We start from the raw sequence: 20,175 nt of genomic DNA, 5'->3' as shown, positions 1-20,175 counted from the left end.
AGAGAGAGAGAGAGAGAGAGAGAGAGAGAGAGAGAGAGAGAGAGAGAATCTCGACGAGTCATAACGCGGTCTGATTAATGGCGTGTCGCCATTTTCCGTAACGCACTCGACGAACGGGGCGCGATTGCCGCGACAAGGACACCCAGACATTGACGAATCGGACCGAGATGAATCGTACATCGTCGAACAGAGCTGGAAGATTTGTGTTACGAGTCGATGCGCTACGCGGGTACGCAATACTGTCGTATGACGAGGTATAAATTTTGCGCATGCCGCTTTGTAACGTGCCAACGTACCGATGCACGACCCCGGGAGCGAGTAATTCGACGATCCTTCGACACAGGACGTCCGCGCGGAATCAGAAAATGATTCTTTATTACTTTTGTTTCGGTTTTCAGATTTATTTCGCCGGCTTCCTTGTTTCCTCGGGCTGAAAAGATAGAACACCGTGTATAATAATATTGTTCATGTTTCATTTATAATCACATACCATATAGATATTTAGAATTTTATTTTTTGAAATTGTTGTGAATGTATTTTGGACTGCTTATGTTTTGGTCATCTGAGGTATCATCCGTTATAAAATAATTATTAAATCTGTTTGTAATGTAATGATTCAAATGTGTGATCGAAAGGTATGTCGACAATATTTGCTATTTTATTGGACATCAAAGCTCGTGCAAATAAAATTCACATTGTTAGACTGTGTATGCAGTCTATGTTGCAGTCCACTGAGGTGTGATGATTTACGGGGCAATTATTAATATCAAATTAAAAATCTGTCTGTAATATAATTCCTCAAATATGTATTTATTCTTAAGAAATACTGATGAGTTTTCTTTTCGCATTTTATAAGCAATATACATTAAATTTGCTAGTTTGTCTTGCACAGGTCAGTTGTAAAATTTGAAATTCAAATAAGAAAATTTTTAAAAAGGTATATAGAACTTGCTTTAACTTTCAAACCAATAGATTGCATTTTATGTGATGGTTGTCATGTTTTATGAGACTAACAAATGATATTATTGGTATATTCGCGTGTAGTTCAAAAGAAGGTATTAGAGTGCAGACCAAACTAAGTTCCAGAATCAGGCTCTTAGCGTGTAGACCAAGCTCTCAATGAATAGATCAAAATGAATTCGTACCAGATCTATAATATATATTGTAAGACGGACCAAAGTTCTTAGGACGTAGTGATTAATAAATTATACCTCTGCAACTGATTCTTGACCTATTCAATGCTAGGCAAATTCAAAGCGTTTTACCGTGGGCGCCAAGACGTAAAATACAGATGTGTAATTTCGGTTATTACTTTGATAATACAAAGTGCTATTAAATTTGTTGTTTCAAAAAGAAAATTTACGATCGTCTTTTGCAATAAATCGTGACTTAAAAAGCTCAAAACTTATCCCTAGAGTAATTACAATCAATTTCAACTACAAGGCATCTCGTTGGTAGCAGTGAATAGATTACCCATAATGTCAAAGGGTCAGCGCTCGTGGTCGCGATAAGTCTAGTTGGTCATTTCCGATCTAAGGGCTCAATATTACAGAAAATAAATCTCAAGCGGAAACTCCTACCGAATCCCGCAAGAAGCGTCCCGCGAAATTCTGTTTCGTGTACTTGGTAAACAATCAACTTTTTGCATGGAAACCAGCACGGGACCACATTGTTGCTTAGAATTCAGGAAAATACCACGCTCGACGAGTGGGATCGCGGAACAGGGACGTTTTCGGCGAATTTCTACGTCGATCGTTCCAGTAAATGTATTGTCCGTCGGACAATGCGGCGGCTGATTGCGAAGCGACGGGGCGAAAACTTGACCCGAAAATAAACCGAATCGCTCAAACGGTCCTGTCGACCGCTGCCAAACTCAGCCACTCGGAATACCCGAGGACACCAGGGCCTCGTCCCGACTGCCGCGCGTGCACCCCCTTGGTATTTTTCTACCGCTGGGAGACAGAGAGGCTTCTCTTCCGTCCATTGTGTCGGCCATCGTTCGTCCCCAAGTACCGTTCGCCAGCTGATACCGAGGCAAGCGGAAATCGCACGGGAAAACGCGCGCGCTGGCCTGCGGCGCGTAACGCGCGTCTCCCTTCACAGGTGAATTCGCCTTTTTTCGCGTTTTTCGTTCCGTTCCGTTCCGTTCCGTTCCTTTGTTCGTCGGGTTCGACGTTTGTCGAAAGGGTGAATCGGAGCGACGAAGGGCTCCGTTTTTAACGAAGGGCACCGTCACAAAGCGTAAAGCGAGGAGGAATAAATATTTGTTAGAACAGTGGAGGTTGGAGGCTCTTATTAGGAACTGGGTGTCGGACTTTGTAACGTGAACGCTATAAGCTCGTTTCTATGACACCGTGCCTCGTTTAAACTTGCGGACTCTCCGTTATTTTCTCTGTTATTTGGAAGTATGGTAAAGGAGACAACAAGTGAATAATATTACAGTTTTGTGATTTTGAAGATGATATTTTAATGTTTGGTAACTCTTCGATCCTCTGTAGTCCAAATTATTTTTCAGACTTCTGACAAAATTCTACGATTGATGAACACTAGTAATGGTATATAAAATTCAAAATAAAAGTATGCATACACTTTCAGTCGGTCCCATAAATATTCGTATCCTCTGTTTATTGAAGGAATTTGTCTAAATTAAATGATAGGTTTGATGTTTCCAAATAAATTGTTCGTTATATTTGTACAAGTGTAAAGTTTATCCATGTACATATTTATAATGAAATATTTATATGGAAACACCGAACCTATTATTTAAATTAGACAAACTTCTTTAATAGATATAGGGAGGACAAATATTTATGAGACTGTCTATATATCTATACTCTCTTTACGTATGAAATTGCAAAACAATGATTGCAATCGGATTATTTATAGACCAATCTATTGCACTACAATCGCAATAGATACACATTGATAACAGAATTGAATCAGAGTAATGTACATAATACCTTAATGAAACTGTAATATTTCCAATTGTCTCCTAAAGTGCACGGTTACGCCCCAATTCCTTTCCGGGGTAATAAAGACGTTACTCGTGCTTAGATGCTCAATGAAATGTTCAACCATACGGTAAAGCAAAGTAATTGGATCCTTTCGGTGGAGTATAGTTTCGCTTACGCGAGTATATCCGTAATTGAATCGCGGATAAAAATATAAAACGAACGTCACTCGTAAACGGCGAATTGGTTGCTTCAAAACGAGTCAGTTTATATTCCTCCGGAGAACAGAGCGCGATGGCTGGCCCCAAGCGTGTTGCTATCACATAAACGACCAAGCAAAGATCTCCAATGATTCCCTGAGAAAGCCAGCCCACCCCATATCGTTTCCCTGTTCTTCCTTTCTTGTATGCTGACTTGCGCGCTTGTCTTACGAGTAAATAAATTCCTTCCTCTGCTTCTTCGGGCGCAACGTGGATATTACCAAAACTAAGTCTTAAAAATAACATCGAGGTGGGAATATCGGTACAAAAATAAAAATTTTGGGGTAGATTTCCTGGTTAGATTTTGAAATAAACGAAAACGGTGGTCTCTATAGCAGCGGTATAAAAATAAGGATATATTTATTCAAATTAAAATTTATTTTAACTTTGATAGTGTTTGAATATTTAATAAAATGAAACTTTATTCTATACTTGATAGAGTTTTAAATAAAAGATAACAGTAATCTTAATCTTATTTACGTCTAATTAATAAAGTCGAATCTTAATAATAGAGAAAGATCTACTTTACATCCTGTGAGATACCTCAGATGCAATAAATAAATTAAACCCTCGTAATCTTGGTCACGCAATATTAAGAAAGTAATTAATTTACGCGTGAAAATAATATCAAATTAATGTACAAATAAAAATATACAGAACCATATCAAGGTTGACCAATCGATTCTCCAAGCAATTTCAAATAGCCGCGGAAATATTTACCAGACAAAAATGAAACTTTCGGACAGATCCGACAAAGCCCACGAATACGGCCCAGGAGGTAGCATCGCGGTTTCAAAGAAAAATTTAATACCCGTTGCAGAGGAAGCTCTTTGTATCGTACGCGGCTGTGACGTTCACGTCGCAACAAAACGAATAGCCAACGTAAACGTCACTTTTGTCCACCTGTATTCTTTAAACCCTATTCTTCCATTTACTCCTCGCATTGTAATTCCAACCGAACGGTTTCGCTTGTGGCAAGTCTCTACGTGCCCAGCATGTCAAATTCGATACATAAAACTACCGTTGGAGACTCCTACCGTTACGAGCTTAACGTATCGTCAGCACGTGTCGTCGTCTACGTTGTCGTCGTCGACGTCGTTGGCATTATTATGGCGGTCACACGGCCGACCGTAAATAATTGGTATCGGATGCTCATTAACGAAATGACCCTCCGAAATCGCTTGGACACACCAGCGAAGAAGAAAATTACCTGGAAAACGAGAAAACGTACTCGACCGTCGAACGAGACGTACTATTAGTCCGAAGAACGAGAGGAGTCTTTGTAGCCGCTGAAACTTTGCTAATTTCGTATCCTTCTAACAAAGCCCTGTTAACTACGGGCGTTCGTTCACCGTGGAACGTGACTTATAACTTTAAACGGGTTTTATCGCTCCTAGGATAAACGTAAGGCGCGAAGGAGGCGCTAAGTTTGAATAATCCCTGCGTCCGCGCGATCTGTTATCGCCAGCAAGCCGAAAGATACGGTATTAAGGTATTATAGGCTGGAATTGAGACAAATAGATCCTTCTTGCAATTTTTCTATCTTGTAGGCCCTGAACTGTCTTGAAAATAGACTGCTATAATAAAATAAAAGTATGTCGATCTGGATACATAACCTCAAAAAAATGTAATGATCCAAAAGTGAATCGAAACGTTGAAATAATCCCAAGATTTAGTACAGGTGTGTAATCTAGATTATTACATTGATAATAAAAAGCGATATTAAACAATATTAACTACAAACTTATCCTTTGAGTAATTGCAATCAATTTGAACTACGAGATATCTCGTTAAACAATTTTCATATCACAAAAACTAGAAGAGATATTTAGGTGGCCTATATCTTCGTTGTATTTCATATCTCACTTGACTAATCTCCATTCGTTTGATAGCTATTCCAATTTTTATAAAAGCTTCTTGTTGACTGCACTTTAATCAAGATACTTATAGCATATCAAGACTTCTATTTTCATTTTATATACATTTAATTTTAAATCCAGCCTACAAACAATAAGATTACTTAAGATTATATATTAAATAAGATCTCTGCTTTGAAATGCCTCACACAATCGTGACATGATTTAAGAATTGTCTTTACGTGAAGTGGTGTCTCGGACTCTTTATCCCTAGCTGAAACTCACGAACAAGAAATTACAGAACAAAAGTAAATACTCACAGTTTAGGTATAGAAGGATTCCAGCGACGAAAACGAAGACGACAACGAGCAAGACCAGGAACAACAAGAGTATGGTAGGCCTGCACCAGGGATTCCCAGGCATTTCGGTTTGTCTGCCGTCTTTAGCCCGTTTCTGGTCGATGACGCTCGACTCCCCGCTGACATTGACGACGACACCCTTGTATGGATACTGAGGCGTCTTTTTCTCAGTCGGAAAACCGTGATCCTCCTCGGGATCGGAGTACACCCCGTACGACTCGAAATTGTTCTTCCTATACCCGTTCATCTTCTCAGCACTGGTCTCCTCCTGGTCCTGCGTCTTCCTCGCGTAAGCAGCCGACGACGAGGAGCCCAGCTCGCCGATCTTCAACGTCTGATCGTACGATTTGTCCTGGTATCTCGAGGAAGACGAGCAGTCGTACTTGGTTCGCTCGTAGCTCTTCGAACTGGTCAGCTCGTACTTGGAGTCGTAAGGCTTGCTGCCGGTATCGTACGTCTGCTCCTCGTACTCGTAAGACCTGGGCTCGTAGGACTTGCCAGCCTCGTACCTCGGCAACGTTCCGTACATTTTATTCACGGAGTGATACTTGTTTTCGTACTTCCTGGCGACGAGGTCCTGCTGCGCGGCGCAGGACAGCTCGTAAGCGGAATCGTGGGTCTTTACGCCGGATTCGTAGCCTTTCGAGGGCGCCGGCTCGTACACCTTCCCCGAATGATGGTGGTGGTCCTTCTTCGGCTCGAGTTTCAGCGTCTCCTCGGCGTATCTGGACGCGTATTCGTAATCTGTCAGATCTCTCGAGTATCGCCTGCCAGGCTCCTGGAGCTCCGCGGGGTAAGTCCTGCTGAGCTTCTGGGCATCGCTCCTCTCGTAGGGCGCATCCAGGTCCGACTCCTGATACGTTCTCTGATCCCCCCGGCGATCGTACCTCAGCCCATCCTCGGAATAAATTCTGTTATCGTAACGGTCGATATCCTCCCTGTCATAGGGGTTCCGTTCGTAGCCTCTGTAGCCTCTCGACGGGTCGTGGTAGCCCTGCTCGTAGGGGGGCAGCCCGGAGGCCGACTGGGGTTCCTGATAAGGTTTCGAGTCTTGGTACTCGAGGTACCGGGAGGATCTGCGCTCGTTACCATAGTCCATGGAGCCCTCGACCACGTTCGGCAGTTTGCTGCTTAAATTCTCACCGGTTCCGGCGGACACGGCCTGACAGCTCTCCGCATGCTCGACCAAGTTCGGCAGCCGGGACAACGAGCTACCTGGAGTGTTCTCTGTCAGATCGAGCTTCAAACCGTTGCTGCTCGTCCTGCGCATCTTCGGGAATTCGCATGATCGGTTTCGTGCAACGAACGACCGCGACAACCGCTCGTTCGCTTCGATCGTCGACGTGCAAGCGCGACGATCGTCCGATCGCGACTTTTAGAATAACGGGACGATCATTTTGCGGTTGGTTAGTGGGTAGATGGCGTTACGAGGCGTGGGTGTTAGTAAGTGACCGTCACCGAATCTGGAAAGAAGAGAAGAGACCGGGCGTTAATTTTGTTATTGTGTTAGCAGGAGGATGAGGGAGGGATCGTGGGATAGTTTTTGTAAATAAATAGAAAGTTGAGAGGTGGACAGCTACGATAGTGGTCGAATAATTGAGGAAAATGAAAATGTACACAATATTGTATATTATATCTAAACTACAAATATATACTATGTACCTAGCCTTTTTATAAATAAATAGAAAGTTGAGAGGTGACTAGTTATAATAGTGTTCCCATAATTGAGAGAAATACAAATGTACTTGTGCTGACACATATTTCATCTATATTACAAATATATAGTATGTATCCAACGAATAAATTGTACAATATGTAGGCTTAAAAAGCATTTCTGAATGAAGAGATACGAGGAAGAAATTATTATAAAATGCGACTCGTAGCGCGTATAATGACTCCACTCGTTTCTCTGCTATAATAATCGTTATAATTTTACCTAACAAATCTATTTTATGAAAATATATTAATTGTAGTATGAGCTGTATAATTCTTATGCGAAAATGACTGCATAACAGGTATTTTAGGTTGCCTGGGTGCATTGACGTGACGCGTGTCTAAGGCGATCCAACGGTTTCGCCAAGGTCTCTATGCGTGCTTATCCGTGGTCCGTTATCGATGTATGTATCTGAATACAGGGTGTTCAGAGCCGCAATATTCCGTAAGCGCTCCTCCAGACTACGATTACAGCCGTATGCTCGGTACCTCACGAATGGTCGATATAACAATGACGACGATAATACTCGATCGTGCGTGACCGAAATGCAACGTTCGTTGCGGCCGACGATAATACCAATGCCCGAATTCACGTGCCCCGACTAAATTTCGACGGAAACCGAAGCTCTTGTCAAATAAAATTAACATTTCGGATCCTCGTTGCTTTGACAGAAAACTCACTGACCGTTACCACTTGAAGCCTCAGACATTGTAAAACTGAATGGGGTACTTGGATATAGTGTGTTTGAAAAGAGGTGATTTTGCCGTTAGAACGTAATAGTTTATACGTATTTTGTATGTAGTTTATACTATTATTATCATATTTGTAGAACGTAGATTGTGTGTTATATATAATGTATGTTTATAATACGTATGTATGTATTTTATTTTGTATGTTCGCTTATGTTATACTTCTTCTTTCGTTCATCATTTTTATTTCATTTTACCAGCCTCTGAAAGAATTGTTGATACTTCTATAATTACTGATATCATTTTCTTTTAATTTATCTTTTATTTTATTATTAAGGTGATATTTCTCCCAGAATAAAATTTCAATTTATATTCCTCATTTCCTGATTTATCATTTCAAATCTAAAGCCTTTATACTTTTATTTCACAACCTGATCCGTAAGATTTGTTTCAGAAGACAGAATTAACCATAAAATTAAGAATTCCGTTCCGAAAAAGTACTCTCTAAATATATACTTACTACATCGAATACGATAGGCAATACACGACAGAATAAACAAAAATAGTTGTTATTCAGAAAACGTTAATAGCTGAGAATTAAACAGGACCGAATGACGTGTGATTGTATTCCAGGAATAAATTTATAATTTCCCAATCACAATCGAAGCGACGAGGCTCCTCTAATGGTTATCAATTCGTAGACGGAACTCGGGACGGCCGTCCCGGGGGACGATCGATAATTAATTAAGCATGATTGCAGAGAAACGACAAAATGTCACGTTCCCGGAAGTTTCCGCGGAAGCGCCTGCAAGAATATCGTTTCGCCGTAGTTGCGAAACTTCTCGAGTAGTGTACAATGAGTGCTCCGCAAACAGTGTCCCTCGAGAATGGCGTTTATCTTTCATTCGTACGTTACGTGAAAGCCGCGCTTTTATTAATGTATAATGGAGTAATCCGGGCGCCGCGCGATAAAACGAAAGTTTGCTCCCTCCCGTAATTGAAAATCTTCGCTGGGTGAACGAACGATGATACCTTTAACCAAGGCGATTCAAATCGGAGTTAGTCGATCCTCCTGCCAGGCAAGCATTGATTTTGCATGGAAATACGTTGACGCTACTCGTCATCCGTAGAAGACAGTGCATTTACAATCTGTTTGTATAATATATTTACTTATGTCTCTTTACAAAGACGTACCAATGTTGCATTAACTTGTATCGTGCTCGATTAGCACGATTAACGATTGTTAGAGATCCTGAGAAAGTTTCAAGTAGAATACACCAACACTGGTCAGACACGTGATTTGTACTGGAATTTCCAAATGGAGATCTAGGACTATGGTTTTTAATAATAACGTACACCTATCAGGATTGGCAGCGTGGATACTTGAAATAAATGTTATTATATAAACTTTTATTTAAACTAAGAAAATCGGATATACTTTACACCATTCGTATTTTACTATATATACTGATACTTAAAGCCTGTTTCAGAAAGTCCTTCATAAATAAATATTCAATAGAAAAAATAAAGTGAAAAATTTAGCTTCATGTAGAATGAAATACACAGCCGCTTGGTTTGTCTGACCAACGATGGGCACTACTACTTCCTTCAGTCAAAAGCCTGCTGTATTTGACGTGTACGAGTAACAGCTTTAACCGTTTGACTGCTAAGCAATTCTTGCAGGAACGCACGAAAACTGCGGGACATATTTTAACTTGATGTCAAAGACACACTGAAACTCGCAGCGCAAAAGTGTTGCGTCGCGATTTTCGAGGCAAATGAACGCAGCGCTTTTGCACTGCGTAGCAGTCAAACGGTTAATCTCCAATGGCTTAAAACTCTTTTCCCTTACTATTTAAATGTCTATTGACTTCCGAAGTGCCCCAGTTTCCCATATAAACCGCAACACCCCTTTCGAACGAATTCCCCTAAACGTTGCGGGGACACGGTTTATCCAACGCAAGGATTTGCACGCGTGTATGGGCGACGCCGTTCGAAAAGAGCGTGGATATTCCGTTTTTAGCCCGGGTGTATTGTCATAACGAGGTGACCCGTAATTACGAGCATCTTTTTTGCGAACGAACGTCGACGGTCGCTCGCCAAGGGGGTGACGGGGGTCGACGACTAGCTGGCGCTCGTACGGAACATTCAACGACTGGCAATCAGGATTCAGGAAACGGCGGCGCCTTTATCCCGCTTCTATCCGGACCGACCAACGTTCCCGTTCCCGCTCGCTTTTTACAATTCCCGGAAAAACATTTTTTCCCCGACCTCCCTCGCCGGTCCTGACCCATGGGGTGTACCAGGATCCCTCACCACGCCCATCCAGTCGTCGTTTGCATAAAGTGAGCTAATCTGCGCTTTTAATATACGCAAATGAAGTTACGCTCCGGAACTAATCATATTTGCATGCGGAACAGCAATCTCCTTTGAGCCCTTGTCGTACTTATTACTCGCCTTTGAGCCCTCGACGTACTTATTACTACAGTTTAGTCGCTGGCGAACATTTTACGACGTGGAGCCGACCGGAATGATAATGCACATCGATCAGCCGATCGGTGTTGCTAACGTCTGCAACACGCGCGCATGTGTGCGCCAGTGGTGCTGGGACGAGCGCATCCTTGAAGGGAATTCAGATTCGGTGAACAAGATGGTTAAAATATATTTTCAGATATTTTTACGGAGATGCTTTTATTTATAAAATACAGTGCAATGTAGAGAATAATGTTTTCCTTTTAACGTAGTATTTTTAAGCTGGGGCCACTTGAAATTAATAATAATGCGAATAGAAAGTGACAGTTTTAATGGAATATCCGCATTTTTTTATATTTCTAGTGACACAAACCTAAAAATACTGTGAAAAGACAAAATTAATTCATACATTTTAATGTATAGTACAAATAAAAGAGTCTCTTTAGAAGCTTTTTGTACATCATTTTTTCTTTAATTCTCTTACTCTTATAAGGAACATTAATTTTTTCATTGTCATAAGATTGAATAGATTGGGTGGATTATATTTATAATAGATATAATAGATAGATACAATCACAAGATTGTACGATAAGACTATAGAAGTTTATCTTACTTAATTTTCATTTTTCTTTTTTAATTCTCTTACTCTCATAAGTAACATTAATTGTTTGACTGTGCCTTTCATAAATAACTTCGGTGTTACATATTTATTTTACTCTCCCAATATATGTATATGTACTTAGTAAATCCGATTGCAACAGTTGCGAGTCCCATAGAAGTCTCCTAAAAGACCCAGTAGGAACACGATTAAAATAGAGTAACGTAAGAAGCATTGCCTGCGCAAGACTACCGTTACTTAGATAACCATTCGATAGAATTACATGCTCGTGTTCAAAGGGAATTTCCAAAGACTCTTATTCTTCAGCTCGTCAGCCTTACGTAACCCCTCAATCGGTAACTCGACGATCGAAGTTCCCTCCTTCGTAGTTTGTTAGTTACGACACTCGAGCGGTCTGGATAAAATTGGTCGTTCGGCGGATCTGGAGGGAACCCTCCTCTGAATAACTTACGGGATTAATGAGGATTCAAAGTCAGAAGACAGTCGGTCCCTCCCCTCCCTTTTCGCGATAGCTTGGAGATTCTAATTAAAACGAGAATGCAGTGCGTCGTAATTTCACCGACAATTATTTCCTTCCGTGAGATACGCGCCGACACGAGCAAATCCCCGATGTCTACGATTTTAAATGGATCGGAGGAATGAAAGCGAAAGAATCCCGCCCATTCGAGAAGATTCGACGTCAGCGTGGCTCGTTTTGACTGATGACGACCAGAGACGTTTCGTATGAGTGAGTAGGTTTTGCCCGGTACAAAGACACTTGTTCAGAAAAACATTCTTACTTATTCATTTATTTATTTATATGTGGGTTAAATAAAGTTACCCTTTATTGCATAAATTCTTCCACAATCATAGAAATAATAGATTACAATAATAATAATAGATTTACAATGTAACCCATTTTTATTATATAATAAAACACAAGATTGACTGTATCTGTAGGTGGTTTATTACGAAGATGAATTGTTAAATATTATTATAATCTGCAATCCAATACAGTATGCGATGACAAACAGAATCAAAAGCTTTTTTAAAATCTGTCTTTGTTAAAATATAATTTTAAGAGAATAGATTACATATCCTAACTTTAGTAGTACACTGATTTGGGTCAGCTAGAAACATTATCAGAATAAATGTAATTCAAGTTCGTGTGACCTTATACCGAACTATTTCCCTTATTCTTAATTTTGTTTGTCATTACGAAGTCACCACATCCAAATCTTTTATATTCAACAAATGAAAATCATGTAACATGGTTTTTACCCTAATTCGATTTTAATTAACTTCGTTAATTTATATATAATTTTAAACTCTTCAAAGTACAGACATTAAAGTTTAGAAAGAAGAGTTTGCGTAGTGCAATATTGTTAAGCATTCATACGCGATGGAACTAATCATCCAACTTTCGCTCTGAAAGAACACTTTTTAATTCCACACACACTTGGCAAACTGACATTAAATATCGCAAAGTTTTTACACTCGAAACGGTAGCGTTCGTTCAAGCCGTCGCGGTAGTAAAATGCATAACTAGTCGAACAAATTTTCAATTCCATTAAACCTTTGCTTACGTTAATTAAATTTTTATATTCAGAAATAGTGTCAACCGTTAACCGTTATAAATGAAAAATAAAATTCAAGCTGCTCAAAGGAACAGTGTCATCTATCAAATTCTCTCTATCTCATTTATCAAAAAAGCTAAATGAACGAAAAATTTTAAATAAAATAGTAAAGCAAAGCAAAATGTGGGATAGTTTTAACCCACCTAACTTCAAAGAATTAACTATGTAGAAAGGACTCGTAGAACGTTTCGAACGTAGCGAGCACGCGAAGCAGTGAATTAGTTTCGAACGAAGTGATTAGTAATTAGATATTAAATCATGCGCAACACCGAGTCATTACGCTTCACAAAGGATTTAACGTTTCGAAAATTATGATATTACTCATTCAGCAAAGCCAGATTAGCGAAATAACATGCGCGCCTGTGTAAAGAGGTTGTACAAAGTTCCGCGAGACAAAGGACACAACATTAATCCATACGGTAATCTCTCTGGTTGTCAGTTTTTGTCATTCGCCGCGTCTCCCCGGTACCTCGTTCCCGTCGCCAGCTGGCAATTATTGTCACGGAGGAACGTCGAGCAGCTGTAGCTATTTCTCAGTCGTGTTTTCGGATTAGTAACGTCTTACAGTGACGCTCAGCGCTTGAATACCGTCGCGTGAAACTGTTTTCCCTAATGAAGCGTCGTTAAAACTTTCCTGATACTCGACGGACATCATCGATGATCCATGGCGCCGATATCACTTCCTGGGTTACTTTGTTGTCAAATCGACCAGATATCTCGATACTGCCGAATATCCACGGCGATAATTACGTCTTTCGAACAAAATGGCTTTGAAAACGGATATCACTTACAGTCTGTCTCACAAGTATTCGTACCCTGTACGTCTACCGAAGGAATTTGTCTAAATTAAATGATAGGCTTGATGCTTCCAAAAAATTTGTCACTATAAACACATACATGTATTAAGTTTATTCGTGTACATATTTATAACGAAACATTTATTTGGAAACCAACGCGAACGAAGTGATTGTATCTTGTTTGAAATTTATTTGATATTTATTTTCATATTCTTCAAAAGTTGCTCATCAGTTATTTTCTCTTGAAACCGATTGCTTCGTGCATACGTTTCCCGTTTATATTAAAAATGAATTCCTCCACAGAACGATATAATGTAAATAAAATTTTCCTTCATCGAAAAGTGTTACTTATATTTTTTCCGACGAATGTCTTCATGATGAATATATGTCCATCCTCTTCAGTAAAGATTAATTAGTCTTCGCTCCAAAGATTCAAACAAAAATTCATATTTATCACCAAATGCTCACTTCAAGAGCCAAATAAACAATTCAAATATTCAGCTCATAAATACCACCACGTTCTATCTCTATCAATGCTAACACAGTTTCTGACTACAAAAACCTGAATTTAAATATCACAGACCGTTCTCACAGTCTTTGACATTCACCTGCTTCGCATTCAGTACGCAATTCTCTCGCATTTTCGCTGTTTCTCCAATAAACAACGAATCCGCGGAAAGAGTAGCGAAGCGTTTGCAATATGTTCCAAGAAATCATTAACCTTTCATTCCAGACGACGCGTGCACAACATTCTTACTCCCCCTTGCAACTGAAAAACGTTTTCTCTGCATAAGCGTCGGCAAATTTATCGTGCCAACGTTCACCGCAGATCGTCGTCGAATTTTCGAACATCCCGCCGCGCCGACATCAATAATTTCAGACAGTCGAACGCGAGCATCATTCCCGATGGAAATTTCATAGCCAACCCACGGAAGTTCCGGTTTAAACCCATCGTTTCCTCCTGACGTTCGACGCCGTTCGCGGGTGCATTTTTCGCACATTTATTTGACAATTTGGCACGCTCCGATCGAGTCCGTTTCCCTACCGACCCGAATCACCCGTCGCGTAGCCCCCCTTTCGGTGGTCGCGTAAAAACTGTTGAATTATTTATGTTTTCCCCCGGGAGTCCGCAGTTGCGCCGCTGGATGCAAATGCATCTCCTTTTTTGCCGTCCCTTTGAATGTTTAATGCGATCCCCGGTGTTCGCGTTCGGTCAGCCATCGAGGTACGGAAGGCTCGAGCGTTAAAACGGAAACGAGTCGAAGAAATCTGGGAATCGAAGGAAAGGAATTCCAGCGAATGGGCTTTGGTTGCCTAGTCGTCGACAGCCATGAATTTCACGATGTGGCGAAGTCACTGCATTCCTTAGGCGGGGGATACCGTCTTCCAAATCTTTAATTTTCGGGAGCTTTTGAAATATTTGTCTGATATTTGAAATATTCATTTGTAAAGCCTTGGACAATGTATAAATTATTCGTTATGAGTGTTTTATAGGTGGCTTGACTAATCCATAGTCTTCTATTTACTATTTTATTATCCCTAATTTTATTACAAATTTTAGAAATTTCTCCAAAATCTCAGTTAAATCTAACCTAAACCTAATGATACCTCCATCATTTAATTTCTGTTGAATACGTAAAGGAACATAGCAGATTCAAAACATACAAATCATTCGTCTTTAATCTAAACGTATCTACATTTGTTATTATTTAATTCGTAAAGTTATCATAATTCAGACGAAAGTTACATTTGAATTGAAATTATTGGAATTTACACGAATCCTGATATCGTTTTTCACAACTCGGGAATTTTTTCGCTGTAAGCAGGACTGAAAATGCGATATAATAAACCAGGTAACTGAATCTCGAATAGAATGCATGGCCAACCGCCCAAGTACGATGCGTGAAAGCGTTTTGATGTTTGGCGAAAACACACGTTGAATTTTTATAGCCGCGCGTCAACGCCATTTAAAGGACAATAACAAATATTTTGCAGTCGGATGCGTCGATGAAAAGTGGAGAACGAGCACGCAGTGGAACAAAATCCCAGAAAACTGACAAGGACTAAAATATATCTGAGGCTCGAAGATTTTTTGATAAAATGTAGTGTTTTAAACCTCATCCACCGAGAATATGCGCAATTATTCCACTGAGTGCGACGAGACATGTATAAAATTACTTTAAAATTGTGGAATTACGAAAATTATTTTCTGCAAGACGAAGTGTTTTGTTAAAGTCTGTACCACATCGGTATACAATGGAAATTTCTAATAAATTTGTACTTAAATAATAAAGTTGTTATAAGTTTAAATTAAGATATTAAAAATATATTGAATTATAAAGCGTGTAGATTTCTTTTCGAAATCATAAAAATTCAATACAGTTTTGGTTTAATTCAGTACCCTATAAATTCAATCAAAAATGTACATCAAATAATATCACTTAATGTATAATACTTAACATTGGTATCGTAAAATAGAATTTCTCATAAATGTTTAAACCTATTCCTGTTCTTCTATTACACCTTCGTATCTCTCTAGCCTCGTGAACTATTATTTTAAAAATTTAATAACACCGATGCCCCACTATGGGAGTCATCGTACCAGACTTCATGATTTTTCCATGAGCTTCTGCACGTGTATAAAATATGTTTAACGAGATTTTAATTTAATATGGTTCTCGAGAATAAAACAAAAGTAATATTTTATTCAACCTTGTATTTTTTGTATGCTATTGTCTATAAGCCATGCGTTCAACACTCGAATTCTCCAATAACAGGTCCGCCAACGACGTGTGATGGAAGACGTAATTTATGTGAAATTTATTTGAAATTTATTTTCATATTCTTCAAAAGTTGCCCATAAGGTATTTTCCCTTGAGACAGATTGGCTTTCTCATGCACATGTTTCCTGTTTATATTAGAGAAGAATTTACAAAATTGTATGCGATTTTTTAATATTATTACGATAAGTATATTACACTCAGTGTTAGTACAGAACTGGAATAAAACATGTAATTAGTAATTACTAATTACCTATAAATGTCATTGATAATTAATTCACACGAGGGACAAGTTTATAGCCATTTGAGTCACGGTGATCGTAAATTTTCTTTTTGAAACAACAAATTTAATACCACTTTTTATTATCAAAATAATAATCTAGATTACACATCTGTATTAAATCTTGGCGCCCAATGCAAGACGCTTTAAATTTGCCTGGCAGTGAATGGATTAACCGATGTTGATAAACGTCCCAACGTGATGTGAAAGACGTGGCACGAATAAACCGTGCGTAACCCCATTGTATCTTCGATCTTAATTGAGACAACGAACGAAGGGAAACAAGGATACGCGAGGAAACGGACTAGTCGACGAGAAGGGAAGGTGAAGCGCAGGTGAAATCGATTTTGCCCGGCTGCCGCGTCGACCTATCGCACGAGTCTCGAAAGTTACGTATTAGGTGCTTCAAGCGTAATAGGTGCAATCAAACGTTAGAATTACGAGTAGAGCATTGACGGGGAAGGAGAGCGAGGGGCGAGCGAAAAGGGTTGCCACAGAGTTTCAGTTTCAGGTGCATAAACGAACGTGCAGATGCACAAAAGCCTGCGCACCTGTAACTTCGGTCACGTTGGGTCGAATGGCCACATTTGAAGGATAAATGAAGTCAAGGAAATCAAGGGTAACGTACGGTGATCAATTTCCAACGTTCACCTCAAAATTTTTAATCCTTTTCACTTCTATCTAGCAAATTTTGTCAGTTATTACGTAAAATACATTTTCTTCATTAAAGACTAAAAGATTTCATCTAATGCGATTCCTGTTCTCACATTTTGCAACGAGATGGCACAGAGTGCAAAGGGCTAAAATATTCTCCTCGTAAAACGGAAGCTGCACAGGATGTTGAATTTAGGTTTGTATAACAGCCCTTCACTTACACCTCATCCCATAGCTCCTTTTCTTTTCATTTCTTTACAACAAAGTTGCCTTACACCCCTATTATGTTTATCTTGTTACAACTTGCACGTTAAAGACGTAAAGTAAATAAGATAAATAAAACGTTGAAACCTGCTCTAAGAACAAAGGGGTTTCAACAGCAGAAACGCGTAATCCGGTGATAATTTTCACAGGAACGAGCGAGTAAAGTTTTACCACGTCCCTCATCGCTGGTAATCTTTCCAGGAGCCTTGAACCTTTTGCTATTGCGACCATAAAAATTCCTCCGCCCTGTCTCCGACCCCCAACAATTATTCCAACTTCCACGAAGACAATCGCGACGCGGCGTTGAGTAACTTCACGTCGCGAGTTTGTCGCAAACACGCCAGACTTTGCTTTCGGGTTCGTGGATAAGAAATCCGCTAACAATAAGCAAAGGCGAAACCACGATGCTGCAGGTACACGCGTCGTGGACGAGTTCGTTACCTTGTAGAGAAGCAAGTTGGCCCTTTCGTCCAAATTAAGGGCGCTACGCGAACAACAGTAGAAGAGTATTCTAGAAAATTTTGGAAATTTAGTTGCAGTTTAGTTAGAGTTTATTTGGAATTCATTCAGAATTTATTTGAAAATTATTTAAAAAATGTACATTTTAAAAATGTAAAACGCCATATGCTCATAAATCGGCATTTTACATTTTTAAAATGTACATTTTTTAAATAATTTTCAAATTTTATGAATTTATATATATAAATTCATAAATTTCTTACATGCATTTCAATTTTATGTTGTGAATAACTTGTTCTATTTTGAAAACATGAAAAATAGTACCATGCACGTATAAGATTTTTTTGAATCGATACGTAAAATTACAAGCGATTTTTAATCAAGGTTCGAGCACTCGCGGCGTTTTAATTTGTTTCATGAATTGTTCATGAATTTTGTTTATAGACGTGACGGATTAATGAAAAGCTTTCTTTTTCGCACGAGACTTCGCTTTCAGGTTCACGGGAGGAGAAAGGCGCCATTGGTACGTGCGCGCGAGGGCGAAGGAGCGAACACAATGCGACAGGTACGTAGGTTGTGCACGTGTCCGTTAGCCTGGCCCCGGTATGGCACTTTTGTGTCCAACAGAAGTCTGCATTACGCCCCTGGGGGCACTTTCGTGCCCCTGCAACGTCTCGACCGGAAGAACCTTCGCCAGGTCCGGCCTCGTGCTCCCTTTTGGTCATTTGCTCCCTTCCTTTTCGTCTTTCTCAGCGTTTCTTTCGGTCCATTCCCGTATTCTTCTACTCGTCGTTAAATAAATACCTAAACACGAGGAGAACGACACCCTATCGTTGCTCCTTTCGACTCGAGGGTGTACCCTTACCCTTATATTTCTCGTTGGCCCACCCCTGCACGCGTAAAAAGGCAACCATGGCTGGCTTGTTTCAGTGAGAACAAATTTATACTTTAGACCATGGAAAACGCTTGACCATTCTGTTGCCACGATCCAGAAGTTCAACAGTTTTAATGTGTTAATTAGTTTATACAAGTTGGCACAGGAAATCCTGTTATACAGGGTGTTCAAAAAAAAGCATTCAATATTTATATGGTGTATAGGGCACACTGTATTGAGTAAAAAGCTTTAGTAAACATAGGTCCAAAGGTCAACCGTTTCTGAGATATAAACATTTTTGTTTGCTAGTATCATGATTGACTTAATACTGGGTTTTTGATACTTATACAAGATTTTCCACGTGTCCACCGCTCATTTCTGTACACGAAATTGAAAAAATGAAATTGACGAAATTGTCGGGACTTGAATGGGAACATTCAAAACGCAATTTATAAACACTGACATAAACATCGCATGCGATGGAAGCAAGTAAGTCAATCATGATACTAGCAAACAAAAATGTTTATATCTCAGAAACGGTTGACCTTTGGACCTATGTTTACTAAAGCTTTTTTACTCAGTACAGTGTGCCCTATACACCATATAAATATTGAATGCTTTTTTTTTAACACCCTATATAAGAGTAAGTTGCAATATTTGAGCGTTTTTAAAATATATTTGCTGAAATTCATTATAACTGTTTACAATGTTTAGTTATCAAACATGTTATACAAGGTGAGGCAGCTAAACTGTTACAGAACGAGTCCATCTTATATGACTACCTTTTTTCCGGTCCAGTTTCTGAGTATCAAGGCCACAGCTATTTTTTTAAATGAAACCATAGGATTTTGTTTACACATTATGAAAGCTGATGTTCAGACGTGTAGTTACAAAATGTCTCTAATGAAAAACTAAATTACTATAGATGGAAACTCCACGTAAATTGAAAGATTCTTACAAGCTCTAAACTTTCCAAAATTAATTCGCAATAAAATTATGTGTATTATTTTTAAATAAATAAAATTCCGTGATTTTTCATTGGGCACTTTGGTTTACGTGTATCCAACAGCAACCATTCGATCTGCCATAATCACGGTGCGAAAATAATACACGTCGCCGCTTCGTCGACTACCGTTTGCTGAAATACCATCGACATTATTGACACTGGGTGGCAGAACGTCGTTTCGTCGATTTCTTCGCCATTCCGTCGTGTCGTCCTTAACTCTATTTTGCGCGACCGGTTCGTCTAATAAAAATCTAACGTCAACAGCGCAGAACAAACGCAATTACGTTCAGCTTCCGAAAGCGATTACAAGATTTTCCGGCTCCGCGACTCACCGCGAAGTGCCGCACGTGAAAAGGGATCGAAGCAGGTGGAGACTTTTTTTACTTTATTTTCGAACCGTATCGAGCACGATTTTTGAGCCGAATTCTAAATTTAACAACGTGGTCAGCTTATTCACACGGAAACGTTATTTAATTGTGCTTGTGCAGGTGTAACAGGGATGAAGTTAACCTAACCTCATTATTT

At 39.5% G+C, this 20,175-nt stretch overlaps 1 protein-coding gene across 3 annotated transcripts in view; it reads right to left on the bottom strand.

Annotated features, from left to right (window-relative positions):
* Window positions 1–20,175, bottom strand: part of LOC128888507 (agrin-like) — a 546,810-nt gene that overhangs the window by 426,785 nt on the left and 99,850 nt on the right. For all 3 annotated transcript variants that reach the window (XM_054145409.1, XM_054145410.1, XM_054145411.1), the window contains exon 2: window positions 5,388–6,889. In XM_054145409.1, coding sequence (XP_054001384.1) covers window positions 5,388–6,696 — 1,309 coding nt within the window. In that variant the 5' untranslated portion in view covers window positions 6,697–6,889. The remainder of the gene's footprint in view (window positions 1–5,387; window positions 6,890–20,175) is intronic.

Source organism: Hylaeus anthracinus, unplaced genomic scaffold (assembly GCF_026225885.1).
Source record: "Hylaeus anthracinus isolate JK02 unplaced genomic scaffold, UHH_iyHylAnth1.0_haploid 11994, whole genome shotgun sequence".
Lineage (NCBI taxonomy): Eukaryota > Metazoa > Arthropoda > Insecta > Hymenoptera > Colletidae > Hylaeus > Hylaeus anthracinus.
Note: the sequence above shows the minus strand (reverse complement) of the source record. Positions and strands in the feature narration are given on the sequence as shown.